Source organism: Lolium perenne, chromosome 3 (assembly GCF_019359855.2).
Source record: "Lolium perenne isolate Kyuss_39 chromosome 3, Kyuss_2.0, whole genome shotgun sequence".
NCBI lineage: Eukaryota > Viridiplantae > Streptophyta > Magnoliopsida > Poales > Poaceae > Lolium > Lolium perenne.
Genome location: NC_067246.2, coordinates 284677716 through 284694273, shown reverse-complemented (window position 1 = coordinate 284694273; position 16558 = coordinate 284677716). Strand labels below are relative to the sequence as shown.

Genomic DNA, 16558 nt, shown 5'->3' with positions numbered 1-16558 from the left:
AATGGTAAGACCTTAAGCGGCACTGTCGATGTTTACACCGATATCCGAGATCATGTCCAGGGACGTGATCTTGAAGTAGGTTTTTGCGGATTGCCACCAGAGCAGTTAACTAGTACCTGATCCGTCAGATGAACTAGCCCCAACTACCATTATCCCTGTACAATATAGAATTTTATATGAAGAAGTATAAAAAGGTTAAAGCTTTTGAATAAAAATAAACAGTGGAGATTTTCCCTGACTCTACGATTCAAGCAAAATCTCGGGGGCTACTGACATAGGCATCCCAAATGGGCTTGCCGAAGATAGTACCCGGGGTTTACTGAAGGCCCACTACCCGAAGAATAAGAGGATTCGAGAGCCCAAGATGTATTTAAGGAAAGATAGAGTTGTAATAGGAAGTGTTATTTTGTAATCTGGCGGGATGAGTTAGAAACCGTCCCGGACTCTGTAATTTGTACTACACGAATCCCTCGGCTCCACCTCCTATATAAAGGGGGGGTCGAGGGACGAGGAGATCATCGAATCATTATCTGCAAACCCTAATTTTCATAATCGTCGAGTACTTTTCGGCTGAAACCTTCGAGATCTACTTGCCCTCTACTTCTAACTAAACCCTAGCCTACAATCCATAGGCATTGACAAGTTGATACCTTGTCAATAAGTCTTGCATAAGAGTTAACTCATAAAGCAATAATTCAAAGTAAAGGTATTGAAGCAACACAAAGGAAGATGAAGTTTCAGCGGTTGCTTTCAACTTGTAACATGTATATCTCATGGATAGTTGTCAATGCAAAGTAATATAACAAGTGCAATATGCAAGTATGTAGGAATCAATGCACAGTTCACACAAGTGTTTGCTTCTTGAGGTGGAGAGAAATAGGTGAACTGACTCAACAATAAAAGTAAAAGAATGATCCTCCATAGAGGAAAAGCATTGATTGCTATATTTGTGCTAGAGCTTTGGTTTTGAAAACATAAAGAGAGCATAAAAGTAAAATTTTGAGAGGTGTTTGTTGTTGTCAACGAATGGTAGTGGGCACTCTAACCCCCTTGCCAGACAAACCTTCAAAGAGCGGCTCCCATTTTATTTTTATTTTTGTGTGGCACTTCTTCCAACCTTTCTTTCAAAAACCATGGCTAACCGAATCCTCGGGTGCCTGCCAACAATCTCATACCATGAAGGAGTGCCTTTTTATTTTAGTTTTATTATGATGACACTCCTCCCCACCTTTGCTTTCTCAAGCCATGGCTAACCGAATCCTTCGGGTGCCGTCCAACAATCACATACCATGGAGGAGTGTCTATTTTTGTTAATTAATTTGGGACTGGGAATCCCATTGCCAGCTCTTTTTGCAAAGTTATTGGATAAGCGGATGAAGCCACTAGTCCATTGGTGAAAGTTGCCCAACAAGAATGAAAGATAAACACCACATACTTCCTCATGAGCTATAAAACATTGACACAAATCAGAGGTGATAAATTTTGAATTATTTAAAGGTAGCACTCAGGCAATTTACTTTGGAATGGCGGAGAAATACCATGTAGTAGGTTGGTATGGTGGACACAAATGGCATAGTGGTTGGCTCAAGGATTTTGGATGCATGAGAAGTATTCCCTCTCGATACAAGGTTTAGGCTAGCAAGGTTATTTGAAACAAACACAAGGATGAACCGGTGCAACAAAACTCACATAAAAGACATATTGTAAACATTATAAGACTCTACACCGTCTTCCTTGTTGTTCAAAACTCAATACTAGAAATTATCTAGACTTTAGAGAGACCAATTATGCAAACCAAATTTTAGCAAGCTCTATGTATTTCTTCATTAATAGGTGCAAAGTATATGATGCAAGAGCTTAAACATGAGCACAACAATTGCCAAGTATCACATTATCCAAGATATTTTACCAATTACTACATGTAGCATTTTCCGTTTCCAACCATATAACAATGAACGAAGCAGTTTCAACCTTCGCCATGAACATTAAAAGCTAAGAACACATGTGTTCATACGAACCAGCGGAGCGTGTCTCTCTCCCACACAAGCATTTATTCAAACAAAAACACAAACAAAAGCACACAGACGCTCCAAGTAAAGTACATAAGATATGACCGAATAAAAATATAGTTTTAAGGGAGGAACCTGATAAATTTGTCGATGAAGAAGGGGATGCCCAAGGCATCCCCAAGCTTAGACGCTTGAGTCTTCTTGAAATATGCAGGGATGAACCACTGGGGCATCCCCAAGCTTAGACTCTTCACTCTTCTTGATCATAGTATATCATCCTCCTCTCTTGACCCTTGAAAACTTCCTCCACACCAAACTCGAAACAAACTCATTAGAGGGTTAGTGCATAATCAAAAATTCACATGTTTAGAGGTGACACAATCATTCTTAACACTTCTGGACATTGCACAAAGCTACTGGAAGTCAATGGAATAAAGAAATCCATCCAACACAGCAAAAGAGGCAATGCGAAATAAAAGGCAGAATCTGTCAAAACAGAACAGTCCGTAAAGACGAATTTTAAAGTGGCACCAGACTTGCTCAGATGAAAATGCCCAAATTGAATGAAAGTTGCGTACATATCTGAGGATCACGCACGTAAATTGGCAGATTCTTCTGAGTTACCTACAGAGAATTCTGCCCAGATTCGTGACAGACAGAAATCTGTTTCTACGCAGTAATCCAAATCTAGTATCAACCTTGCTATCAAAGACTTTACTTCGCACAACAATGCAATAAAATAAGATAAGAAGAGGTTGCTACAGTAGTAACAACTTCCAAGACTCAAATATAAAACAAAGCTACTGTAGCAAAATAAACACATGGGTTATCTCCCAAGAAGTTCTTTCTTTATAGCCATTAAGATAGGCTCAACAATTTTAATGATGCACTCGCAAGAAATAAGAGTTGAAGAAAAAGAGAGCATCAAAAAGCAAATTCAAAACAAATTTAAGTCTAACATGCTTCCTATGCATAGGAGTTTTGTAAATAAACAAGTTCATGAAGAAAAAAGTAACAAGCAGAGGAAGATAGAACAAGTGTAACTTCAAAAATTTCAGCATATAGAGAGGTGTTTTAGTAACATGAAAAATTTTACAACCATATTTTCCTCTCTCATAATAATTTTCAGAGGCATCATGAACAAACTCAACAATATAAGTATCACATAAAGCATTCTTATTCACATGCATAAAAGTATCATTACTCTCCACATAAGCATAATCAATTTTATTAGTTGTAGTGGGAGCAAATTCAACAAAGTAGCTATCATTATTATTCTCATCATCAAATATAGGAGACATATTGTAATCATAATTAAACTTATCCTCCATAGTAGGCGGCACCAGAAGACCAATATCATTATAATCATCATAAATAGGAGGCAAAGTATCGTCAAAGTAAATTTTCTCCTTAATGCTTGGGGGACTAAAAATATCATGCTCATCAAAGCCAGCTTCCCCAAGCTTAAAATTTTCCATATCATTAGCAACAATGGTGTTCAAAGCGTTCATACTAATATGTTCCATAGGTTTTTTAATTTTCGCATCAAACCATCCATGTCTTAAATCAGGAAATAGAATAAGAAGCTCATTGTTGTCCATTATGCCTAACTAGTGTAAACAAGAAACAAAAAGATGCAATTGCAGGATCTAAAGGAAATAGCTTCGAGCACACACACAACGGCGCCAGAAAAGTACTTTACCTGGGACCGGAGTATGAATGCCTTTTACCTTTCCTCCCCGGCAACGGCGCCAGAAAAGTGCTTGATGTCTACGGGTGCTTCTATTCTTGTAGACAGTGTTGGGCCTCCAAGAGCAGAGGTTTGTAGACCAGCAGCAAGTTTCCCTTAAGTGGATCACCCAAGGTTTATCGAACTCAGGGAGGAAGAGGTCAAAGATATCCCTCTCATGCAACCCTGCAACCACAAAGCAAGAAGTCTCTTGTGTCCCCAACACACCTAATAGGTGCACTAGTTCGGTGAAGAGATAGTGAAATACAAGTGGTATGAATGAATATGAGCAGTAGTAACGGCGCCAGAAAAGTGCTTGCTGGCGTGCAGTTGATGGTAGTAATATTGCAGGAAGTAAAGATGCGAAAAAACGATAAACAAGCGACGATAGCGATATTTAGGAACAAGGCCTAGGGATCATACTTTCACTAGTGGACACTCTCAACATTGATCACATAACAGAATAAATAGATAGATGCTAGACTCTACACCCTCTTGTTGGATGATGAACACCACTAACTGTGTAGGATTACACGAACCCTCAATGCCGGAGTTAACAAGCTCCACAATATTCAATGTTCATATTTAAATAACCTTAGAGTGCATAACAGATCAACATAACCAAACCAAGTACTAACATAGCATGCAATAATTGTCACCTTCACACTACGAAAGGAGGAATAGATCACATCAATACTATCATAGCAATAGTTAACTTCATAATCTACAAGAGATCACAATCATAGCCTACGCCAAGTACTACACGATGCACACACTGTCACCATTACACCGTGCAGGAGGAATAAACTACTTTAATAACATCACTAGAGTAGCACGCAGATATATTGTGATACAAAACACATTGCAATCATAAAGGGATATAAATAAGCACTTCACTATGCCATTCATAACAGCGAATAAGTATTCTGTGAAATATAGCCTAAGAGACCCACACGGTGCACACACTGTCACCTTTACACACGTGGGACAAGGAGTCTCCGGAGATCACATAAGTAAAATCCACTTGACTAGCACAATGACATCTAGATTACAAGCATCATCATATGAATCTCAATCATGTAAGGCAGCTCATGAGATTATTGTATTGAAGTACATAGGAGAGAGATGAACCACATAGCTACCGGTACAGCCCCGAGCCTCGATGGAGAACTACTCCCTCCTCATGGGAGGCAAGCGGCGTTGATGAAGATGGCGGTGGTGTCGATGGAGAAGCCTTCCGGGGCACTTCCCCGTCCGGCGGCGTGCGAACAGGACTCTGTCCCCCGCATCTTGGCTTCGCGATGGCGGCGGCTCTGGAAGGTTTTCTCTGGTTTCGTCGAACGTGGTAGGGTTTTCGCGACGGAGACTTTAAGTAGGCGGAAGGGCAAGGTCGGTGGAGTCCTGGTGGGGCCACACACTAGGCCGGCGCGGCCAGGGCTTGGGCCGCGCCGTCCTACTGTGTCCCCACCTCGTGGCCCCACTTCATTTCCCCTTCGGACTTCTGGAAGCTTCGTGGAAAAATAGGACCCTGAGCGTTGATTTCGTCCAATTCCGAGAATATTTCCTTACTAGGATTTCTGGAACCAAAAACAGCAGAAAACAGGAACTGGCCCTTCGGCATAAATATGACATAAAGTATGCATAAAACATGTAGATATCATCAATAATGTGGCATGGAACATAAGAAATTATCGATACGTCGGAGACGTATCAAGATGCTCTAGTCGTTTGGGGGCGCTGAGTGGAGATGCTCTAGCACCTGCTACACCTGTGCTAAGCTTAAAAATGACAAGTCTTTTTGGCAAACGGTTGCAAACTATTGTCGACTTCACAACCTAGAAAACAATCATAACATCCTCTTAGAAGTAGCAATGCCAAAACATTCGAGTACACTAATTCTTCGCAGTGCCTTGCTTTAAAAAATAGTTCTCCGCGGTGCGAGTTTCAAGCACCTATCAGCAAAACAAATGTAATATGAATTCAATGGTAATTCCCTGACCATGTACAATGAAGCTACAACACACCCTTATTTGTGATATTAACACCGGAAAAGGGGAAGTGTGCGATTGGCCCGGGGTGATGAACCAGAGTTTATTTCACTTCCCCAACTTTTACGAGACATCCATTTCTGTTCCCTAGTCACACAAATAAATAAATAAATTGAACTGATATCTACACTATGAACAACTAAGAATTGAATGGAAGGCAACACTTCTCCAGATATCGAGAAAGCATTTGAAACAGGTCCAGCCCTTCTTCCTCGACAGGCATGGCAGGTGGAGTAAGTGGAAGTTCTGAAGGCAGATGTTGGTGAAACGAATCTACAGCAGCCGCAACACCGTCTTCATTCCCTATTGCTATTGCTAATTCCATTGATCGGGATTTCACCTTCACGAAAGTACATGAATGGACCAGTTAAAACAATATATCTGTCTACTCATTACCAAAGAATGTGTTTATATATCATAAGATTAACAGATTATTAAATATCTCCCCTTAAACAGATTCAGATTAGTAGCATATAATTCCCCATGTAGTGAAAGATGACAAATGAACATGTCATAAGTGACTAGAAAAAGAGAACAGAACAAGAGCATGAAAAGGAGTGCTACCTCAGGATCAAGCATGAATCTTATTGCATTTGAAAGCCCCTCCGTAGTAAGCTCTGTTACACGAATAGGTGCAGGACCCACACCACGTGCATGAATTAACTCACCCCAGAAGAACTGATCGCCAAAAAAGGGCACTATGGTGGTTGGACACTGTTAAGAGCATGAAGAGTAGTCAGGACATTCCCAAAAGATTGGTGATACTGAATGATAAGGAAATGTAAGTTTCTTAGAGCAGATTGAAGGTCTTGTACATGAGGATGATGTGCATAGCAAGCATCAAGATAAAAAATTACAGATTATCTTGTCAGATGAACCTTTCATTATGAACGTCACGTGCTCTGGTTCTGTTCCAGTGGTGACTGGTGTGTACCATGTTTTGTGCCAAAAATTTCGAAGGGCATCATGTGCTAAGACATCTTATGTTCTTTCAACCTCTATTAGTACTGCAGACTAGTAGGCTAGTAGCTTACCCCAGCAATCAGGCCTGCAGCTGTGGTACCTGCTCCACCATGATGGACCTGGTAAACAAACATACAACCTGATCAGTAATGTGTATGTGGAAACAGAAGTACAATGTAGTTTCAGAAAACAGTCCGAAGCAAAATTAGAATCGAAAATTCTGGTGCAGAATACTATTGTAATATAAGCATAAGAGGAGGAAGCTCTTTAGAACACGTCCCTAACATTCCAAGTTAGCACTATTAACTGTGGTGAATTGCCGTGTTGACTAAACAAGGCATTCAACATCGAAATAGTCTATTAAAACAGTCAGACCACCCAAGATGGTGGTCCAACCAGCAAACCGCCCGCATCACTAGTTCGATTTTCAGAAACTACGGATATTAACATAACTGAAATGTGTCAAGTTAGTATGTAGGTTACTCCAAAAAAAAATAGATACTGGTGATGTCTGATACTGTATGCTAATTGGAGGATTTTAGTATTAAATAAATTTAATAACTGTTTATACAAGTTGTTACCACGAAAAAGTTACGCACATACATGAAGTAGAAAGGTCATGTTTACACAGAAGAAGACTTCTCGTTCAATGGATGCTTTCATCCACTAGACACTCTCCAGCAGCCAAAACAATTGTAAGCGAGAAAGATTCATGATGTTAAAAATTGAATGAGCTGCTGACATGATATTAATTTATGACTTCTGACATGTAGAGAAAAGTTCTTCCATAACTTTTTTTTCTTTTGGCATTACAAGAATGCACGAATTCAATAGCCTGTTGGTATCACTTCATGAAAATTTCCTGCAAGTCAACAAACGGTGGTGTTGAAATAGTAAACTCACTACTGCAGTACAGCGAGGAAACAGCCAGTCATGGGGGCAATCCTCCACAATGAAGACGTCAACTGGAACTTCTGAAACTGCAGGCGCAAGTTGGACAAATAAATAACAAGGCCGATGGACAAAATGTGAACGAAGAGTAACTATTTTCTAACTACCTTCGAAAATCTCTACGAAATGTAAGAAACATCAATGCTATAGAAGAGCGCCCATATTGTTGCGTACACACTACTCGCATGCTACAGAATATATCAGAATATGGTATGCACAATATGAACACTGGTTGTCCCCAAAATTTTTAATTGATTAATAGGCACTTACAACTTCCAAGATCTCCCCAACCACGGCTAATGATTCCTCTCTGTCCTGTTTCTCTTAGCGCATCCAATATGATAGTAGTGACCTTTTTTTCATCATCAAGAGGCTTCACACAAAATAAACCACATAATAAGAATTAGATATTTATTACTCTTACATAAAAAAAACAGACAAAATAGGTCTGGCAATATTCTACTAGCCCATTATAATTTTGGAAGAATAATAATAAACCAGATGTGGAAGTGACGTTGTTATGATCCCAGGAGTAGGGGAGGGGATCAAGGTCAGCGCTAGTTCAATTTTGTGCCAAAAGTGCATATGTAGCCATCAAGCCAAGATTTGCCAGTCTCACGCAGCCCACTAGGCTAGTCCTGCCTGGTAACTCATCTTACTCAGGTCAAACCCTCCCCCATTCCTTCTGTGAGCATTTTCCCTCACTCACCTGCCCAAGGCAGTGCTGCGCCTCAGACGCACATGCCAACCCACAACCATAACCCACGACGTGGCCACCAAGGTGAACAGCAGCAGGCAGCAAGACACAGGCACCTCCATTTATATGGAGTACAGGTCCTTTGCGTTTTCTCGAAAAAAAATTATATGGTGTATCAGATAGTCCTGGCTCGATTGGAAAGTAAACAAAATTCCAAGGGCTGTTTTGGTTTCTTCCTGGTTTCTGGGTCTTGCCGTTAGGTGTGTTTGGTGCTTTAACTTTGTTTTTCCCCTATCTGAATGCTTCTTCTAGGTACAAATGAAAAAATAAAAAATATATATTCATGAAGGGATGAATCAACAATTCCATTACTGTCCTACTAAAGCCGAAGACATCTGATCTTACAATCTAGGCAGGTTATCCAATATTTTAGCGGTATCAGATACATTTACATGATTAGTAATTATATCATAATGACTCAGTATGGTCGTCAATAAAACTAAGTACAGTCACTGGCATGATTTTGCTTGAAGGTGCTGGTGAAGCGTGTCATCATCCTTCATAAAACTAAGTAAAAGATATAAATATATGTCTTCGATAAAAAGTATGTTTACTATGTGAAAAAAGATGAAGAATATTGGGATGCGAACTTGCGATTAAGAATGGTGAAAACATGTTCATGAAAGATAACTACAGTTCAAGCCTTCAAGGAACCAAAGAACCAGGGGCGTAACTTTTTACGGTAGAACAAAATGTAATACCAGGTACAAAAAGATATGCATTACAGTAGAATTGATAAATATAATAGTAAATGAGATAAAATACAAGATTACTGAACTGTTTTAGAATCATCGTAATACATTTTTACACAGGGTCCATACCATGCTACCAAAACCAATGTATATTGGATCGGGCCCTTGTTGTAGCCACTGTGAAAGCTGTAGTGGTGGTTGGTACTTTGTGCCAAGATTCAAGAAGCAGAATCCTACGACATCCACTAGAGAGCCCCAGTCTGCAGACAAGAATGTAGTTAATACAGCCAATATAAAACAGATTATTAAAGCATAAAATTTGCAACAAAAAAAAAAGAACAATCTGTTTGCATCAGCTAGAGCTAGCAAATGACTAATCTAAAACACAACATTTTTATGTAAACAATAGGGAAGGACCCTGTTGAAATATATACTGATAATATAATATAATGTACAACAGTAAGAGCTAAGGATCCAATGAGAAAAACTGCAAACACAAGTCAAGGACTGGCCCAGCTAAGAAACAGGATAAAGTGACTCGTTGGAAGCTTTTCCTTAAAACATGACCAACTGATCCTCCTCTTCCTTCGAAACGTGAAGCATAAACCTTGAGTTCTGGGAACCCATCCAATTAGACAAAACTTCAATCATCTGCTTGGGCATTCTAGCTTTCACCCATTCCGATTCAACTGGTAATAATGCTCCCAATGATGCTTATTTGGTGGATCCTTGGGTACATAACCTTTCATCGACCCAAAATAAAGTTTGAACTTTTGTACCCTCAAACGTTAATAAGTACGATGCACTTTGGCCAAATTTAAGACCAGAAAGGAATGTATCTGAATACTAAAAGACAGTAGATGCATGGATATAAACCCAAAATAAGCAGAAAAATGTAGAAGCATGTTGCATAATGGTTAAACATGTGAACAATTAATTTCAAATTCATTAACTCGTAAATAGTGAAGATCACAAAGTTAAATAAAGTAATATCAGGATACCCTTTGGCTTCGGCATAAGGTGAGGACTCCACATGTATCCTGTAGGTAAATGTGATATGGATCCATGGTATGTGCTGAAGTAAGCTATGGGGGCCAAGTTTAACTTCTTTCTGAAATCATTTATGAATCCTCTTGTGCCCCACCAGATTATTAGATCCACAATAAGATAAGATAGCTGAATGTGAGGGGGTAAAGATGTCAGAATCTGAATATCCATATCTTGAGTGAAAAATCGAGATAGAACAATTTCATCTTCATGGACAAAAAAGGGACCAATTTACATGTTTAAATTGCATGCGCACAATAGTGAAAAGTTAAGGCTGTACCCTGTAGGTTGCGCTCTGAGGCGTCCGTGCCAGTGGATGAGGGAACTCATTTGTTGGCCTGCCTACAAATGTTAGCAATTAGGAAAACATACATAACAACTTTACTTAAACAGTAAAACATAAATATTAGTTCAAAAAAAGTTAACCATAATTATTTATTAAAATGTATAGTAGTGTTCTACTTTTTACAGTATCATTAAGTCAATCTATGTGATACACTGTTAATACAATTTCTATTGGGAATACATGACATTGTGAGCACTGTAGCCAGAGATAAGCTGACATGCATGAGAGAAATGCTTAATATCTAGTAAAAAGTTCAAGATTAGTGAATTTTGACTATAGGTTACTTAGATATTAGATTAACAGATGTAGAAGGAAAGGTATAACAATCAGATTATGAATACATGCACAGGAAGTGAGTGTCTTGACTGAAATTATAATTTGCAAATAATAGTCCTCACTAATCAATGGACTTTCCCCAGGAGTCTACTATGGTAGCTGTTGAAGTATACTTTGAGGGATGGGGAAAACTATTCTTGGTTAGACAAGTAAACAGAACAAAGAGTGTAACTTTGAGTATATTCTGGTGGTATAATATGAGCAGTTCCAGAGGGATTTCATCGTAAGAAAAAATCTCTCCCTTTCAGTTTTTAAGCACCCACATATTTTAAGATTTACTTTGACCATCAATTAGACCAATAATATATGAGTTATATTATATGCGATAAAAATACAATTCGAAACTTCTTTCAAATGTGAATTAGATGGTAATACCTGTTTTGTGGCATATAACTTAAATTATCAAAGTTAGTCTTGAAACACGTTCATGCCTTATAAACTTATAAGGAGGGAGCACTATTCTAACACAACCAATGGCAACTGAGACACACGCAAAAAAACAATGTAAATGTTTTCACTGGATAAACATGATGGCATATTTAAGATTGTGAAATGTTTGACTTACGTCCATGGAAAAGTAAAGAAGATGTGCAGAGGTACCCCAAGTGCCTCAGCAATATGCAGATGTCCTGAAATAATAGCAATATGCAAAGTTTCAGTTACACTGTATATACATGTTGTATGATGCACAAGATGCCACATGCCAGAAAGGTAAATGATTACATACACCATAAGGTCAATTAACCATTTGAAGGAAAAAAATAATTCAGTCTTCAGTGAAACGGAGAAGACACACAACTAGAGAAGAACATCCAATCTGAGGCTGATGCACATTCTATAAATTGGTGTTGTTTTCCATGTAGTTAATGTTTGTAGGATAGTGGGCAGCTTGCACAGACTTTTAAACCTGAACATGTAGTAAGGATTCCCCATGTTTACTTACTTGTACTGAGAACACTGACTTGTCTTCTTTTTGTGTCTTACGAAAAAAGTACATATTGGTACATCTCAATTGTGGCATTCATTGAAATATTGAAGATATCAGGGTAAAAGCAAGTAAAGTTGGACATAATAAAAAATTGGTGTGCACGAACGAATCAAGAACTGTACAGCAGACTTATTGGCTTTAAATGAATGCAAAATACTAAGTAGTCTCATTAACTTAGAAAACCAGAATTGCTGTGTTATGGTTTTTGAGTCGCTGTATAGGCGCCAAGTCGTTTTTTTTTCAAAATCACAGCAACTCGTGACTATACAGCGATTTATGGAGACTATACAGCAACTTTCATCGACTATACACCAAATCACAGGGCTGCCAGCTAACTTTTGAGTCGCGACTCAAAAATCTTGGCTGCGTTACAAGCCAACCGAGTTTAATGTATAAAGTAGTCTCTATGTTATGATTAACATAGGTAACCAGAGGCAATACTTACTTAAGAAATTAGGAGTCTGCACATATAATGGAACAATGATGATATCAAAGTTCATAACGAATATGACTATATTCCATATACAGATGTATATACTGCACCGTCTAACCACACAACTAAAGAGAATTTACATGTATTTTTTTTGGAAAACATGTTAACTGAGTTAGCAAAGGTATACAGAAATGTTACAACATGGAATAAAGGAGTGTAGTGACGGACAGACCCACCTAAAGCAGGAGGATTTGCTATTATTGCCTGAGCTCTGAAAGGTGTTCCAGTATCCAAATCAGGTTCTGTGCATGCAGGTAGAAGAGAGAAAATGATTTCCTTGACCTGCTTTCTTTGAACAGAAATCTCATTGGGCGCAAGCATTAAAAATCCTTTGTTTTTTGTCATGTCTGCAGATGAAAATGCACCCCTTACAAATCGAATGTGAGTATGTGCATGCATTCTTACACAATTTACTTGCTTAAGAATTGCATGTATTTTGTTTCTTAAGGGACAATGTTATTTCATCATTAAATAAAAGGTTGGATTATCATATGCAGTGCCATTCTAACAATATACATAATATAAGGTCAATAGACAGCAACCATACACTGAGCCATAATACGAGGATCACCACCCAATGGGTAAAAATCAACACCAGCTGACTTCACAAAAGTACGGAAGTTGACATGAGATGCCAATCTAACATGGTGACCAAATTCCTGCGAAAATACCATTTTTTTATTATGAAGAAGAACATAGACTGATGTAGCAGGTACAAATGAAAACGGAGGGATTTTGTAACATATATTTCTTCATCTTTGTGGATATCCTGTAAGATATCATGATTATTGTGTATAATTAAAAATTCGAACATAAGGACATGTTTCTCTCTTCTTTGTGAACAGCTAGTGGGGAATTAAACCAAGCACTGCCAAGGTAGATGATGCCAGATTAGTCACAAGCATGTAAGAACACAAACTCACTTTTTTTCTTTTTAACTATGACAAGTTAACGAGGCTGCTATTTAATTTTGGGGAGAGCACCTTATGCATGTAAAATTAGTGCTACAGAAATGTTGGACATGTCAAATTTTGTGTAGAGCTGCACATGAGTACGCAATCACCGTAGCAGTAGAGCCTCTAAGGATTTCAAAGAATAGCAAACAGGCATCAGCTCGCTCATAATAGACTGCTGGGCAGACAGTAATGATTCCATCTTCTAAAGATTCCAGAGAAATAGTGATAGGAACCTCCCAATTAATTTGTGTGCATACTAGTAACATATTGAAATATCATATGCATTTTCATTAATGCGAGTTTGTTTATTGGAACTCCCAATTAATTTGTGTGCATACTAGTAACATATTGAAATATCATATGCATTTTCATTAATGCGAGTTTGTTTATTGGGATCTCTAATAGGTGGTTGCAAGTTCACTTGCCTGAAGTCGTTTAGCTAATGCAATAAATGGCTGAACATCCCCTCGTGTTCCAACTACAAGCATAACAATCTTCAACTTTGGCACAGACTTGCTCAATCCAGATGTGACTTCTTCAGCATCACGTTGCACAGAAGCAAAAGCATCGATCTCTGAGAGTTCCGAGGCAACAAGGGCACTACGTGTCAAATCTACCTCCAGTGTACCATCTTTCTGGATCTTTACCAACTTCTCAACTATCTTCATCTGAAAGAAGAAACAACCAAGAATAGCTATAACACATAGTAGGAGCAAACAGGCTAAAACCCAACAGAGTATAGAACTTTGCTATTTGTAGGTCCAATATGACATGTGAATGTTATTGTAACCCTGGATAAGTACAATGGAAAGGAAAAAACATTGCTATTGCAAGATACCATTTCCATTAGGATAGAACATGGAAGTGTAGCTTCCTGGATGTCCACAAATTCTCCTCAACTAAACCAAGCTCTACTCCACCAGATTGTGGTAAGCCGCACACCAAACCCGCATCAACCCATTACCGGCACCAACATAACTAGCACAAAGTAAAGAGATAAAGTAGAGTAGATAGAGCAATAACTGCAGCTATATATGCATCATCACCAACTCCAAATATCAGCCACATATGCCTAGGTTGTTTTTTTTGAGAGACGAGGCGCGGCAATGGAATCGTGCGGGTGGATTCCGTTTGCAAGTTGGTCTCCCAGCTGACTGGGATACGCACTAATTTTCTTTTTTTGCGTTGAGTTGTAAGCAGCCCCCTTGAGCTTGACTGTTCTTTCTACCTCTTCAATACATCGAGACTTTTCTCCAGGAAAAAATATATCATGAGGTCAATGAAACTACTGCATCAATTACAAAAATACAGACAAACTGACAATTTAACATTGTGTCAACGTTTTCTGAGGGAAAATCTAGCATGATGTACTTAATGGGCAATGACGTAAAATAGAGAGGTACCAAAGGATGTGCTTACCTTCTCATTTTCTGATAGCATATCCAGCGTGAGGTCGCACTTAAGCAACCTATCGGATTGTGATCGGACAAAGGGATGCTCTCGCCCCTTAAAAGAATGAAAAGTTGCAGTTGTGGATTTGCTATGCCCGAATACTGTTGAAGACCAGAATAATAGGGTTATAAACAATGATGTTTCAGAGCAAAAATACACATACAGAGCAAGCTATCATAATTCTATTGTGCACATTTAACCACAAAAATTGACATAGTCTGAATAGAGTGCACACTGGCTTTATCAATCAACCGACCTGATGCAATTGGAAACTACACTACAAAATTAACATCTTAGACGATTTTGCATGATGTCCCGTAGATCCTCTCGAACCAATGGTAACTTCTTTTAGGAGGAACTAGAAGCAAACCCCATAACTTGATGCACATACTCCATATAAACATAAAGAGAGAACATGACTGCAATGAACCATATAAAAAAAATCTAGACAATGTAATGATAACCGATCCATTAGTTCCCTATAGCAAGAGCGAAATTAGAAGGCCTGGAGCAGAAACCTGCATCGCAAGCATTGCCTGGATCCAGTCCTTGCACCTAGAGTAGACTGACACCGTGACACGCTGAACACTACATTTTACACCTGGGCCTGAACACCTCTTCAACAGGAGGTCAAACTTGGCTAAAGCCTCAAGCGAGCCCTTGCTTTAGAAGGTAACCGTCCAGTACTATACTGTACCACAGGTTGGATCGCGCATTTACATGGGTAGTGATACTACTGAAACTGAACTTGGGTTTGACTTTATGAAATTCAGCGCCCCTAGTATCTCGTATTCAAAAACAAATCTCGAAACTAACCTTCCCGGCGCGAGGAGGGGAACCCGTCGGCGTCGACCGATCCGGAGAACCTCTCGTCCATGGTGCTCAGCACGAACTCCCGCGTCCCCTCCGCGAAGGAGGACGAGGATCCCACCATATCCTGGCCTCCTTTCCTCCTCCGAAGGTCGCCGCTCCCGCTGCCCTCTCCCGCCGACGCCTCGCCGTTGCACCTCATACCCCCTGCCCGCGTGGTTGACCTGACCGCTACTGCCGGCGTCCGCGGCACCGCGTTCGCATTGGCCGCGCCGCCGGGAGACGAGAGCTTCGAGGTTCTTGGGACCGGGAGTGGGCGCGGCGCGAGCGGAGCGGAGAGGGACGTGCAGCTGCGAGGCTGCCGGCTCGCGAGGTTGACTCGTTGCCGAGAAGGTGGGCAGCTCAGCTGGGCAGAGGTGTTTTGCTAGGCTGGCGAGGAACGGCAGGTGGCGCCCCGTTGGAGGAAAAGACGAGATTTTGATCTTAGATTCCGATCCGGTGGTGGATTTTTTTTTTTTAAGAGATAGAACGGTGATGGCCCTGGTGGGTGAATAGAGTCAATGGACTCCTGGCCTCGGTCTGGGCGAGTGGCCGTCATTGCGGGCTACAGCGTCTCTTAATTGGGCCGTGAGCCGACACCTTTGCTTCGAGGGTCTCGCCTTCAAGCGTGGACTAGTGGGAGATTTTCAGGTGCTTCAGGGTGACCATCAGATCAGCATATATCCTAGGTCTTTTAGATGCATCCGCTGTTATCGTTCTAGTCACCCGAAGTGTTTCTATCGCGCTCGATTTCCTGCCACTATTGGTGAAGAGGTGGCCACTTGTGTTCGATCTACGGTTGCTTCTGCTCCTTGCCAACAGAGCCACTCTCCATCTGCTCAGCCTCGTCGTCCTTCATCATCTCGGGGTTAGATTGAGGTCGTGGGTCACTCGGTTGCAACGGTGGCGCCGAGAGCCTCTCCTACAAGTTGTGAGCGGTTC

The 16558-nt window shown here is 40.1% G+C and overlaps 1 protein-coding gene across 1 annotated transcript; it reads right to left on the bottom strand.

Annotated features, from left to right (window-relative positions):
* Nucleotides 1-5693: 5693 nt before the first annotated feature.
* LOC127344256 (sterol 3-beta-glucosyltransferase UGT80B1) lies at nucleotides 5694-15978 on the bottom strand. Its single transcript, XM_051370485.2, has 14 exons — nucleotides 15584-15978; nucleotides 14735-14868; nucleotides 13741-13983; nucleotides 12907-13018; nucleotides 12536-12706; nucleotides 11444-11507; nucleotides 10477-10534; nucleotides 10151-10325; nucleotides 9279-9409; nucleotides 7971-8073; nucleotides 7653-7729; nucleotides 6821-6868; nucleotides 6351-6500; nucleotides 5694-6126 (listed from the first exon to the last, which is right to left on the bottom strand). Exons 1-14 carry the CDS (start codon nucleotides 15777-15779, stop codon nucleotides 5926-5928), a joined length of 1863 nt encoding a protein of 620 aa, XP_051226445.1. The 5' UTR covers nucleotides 15780-15978; the 3' UTR covers nucleotides 5694-5925.
* Nucleotides 15979-16558: the final 580 nt, after the last annotated feature.

Coding starts and splice junctions, on each gene's coding strand:
- LOC127344256 (XM_051370485.2), bottom strand. CDS start 15,779: ATGAGGTGCAACGGCGAGGCGTCGGCGGGAGAGGGCAGCGGGAGCGGC. Junction 9,410..10,150: donor CCTTATGCCGAAGCCAAAGG/GTATCCTGATAT, acceptor TCTTGTCTGCAG/ACTGGGGCTCTCTAGTGGAT. Junction 6,501..6,820: donor CTGCAGGCCTGATTGCTGGG/GTAAGCTACTAG, acceptor TGCTCTTAACAG/TGTCCAACCACCATAGTGCC.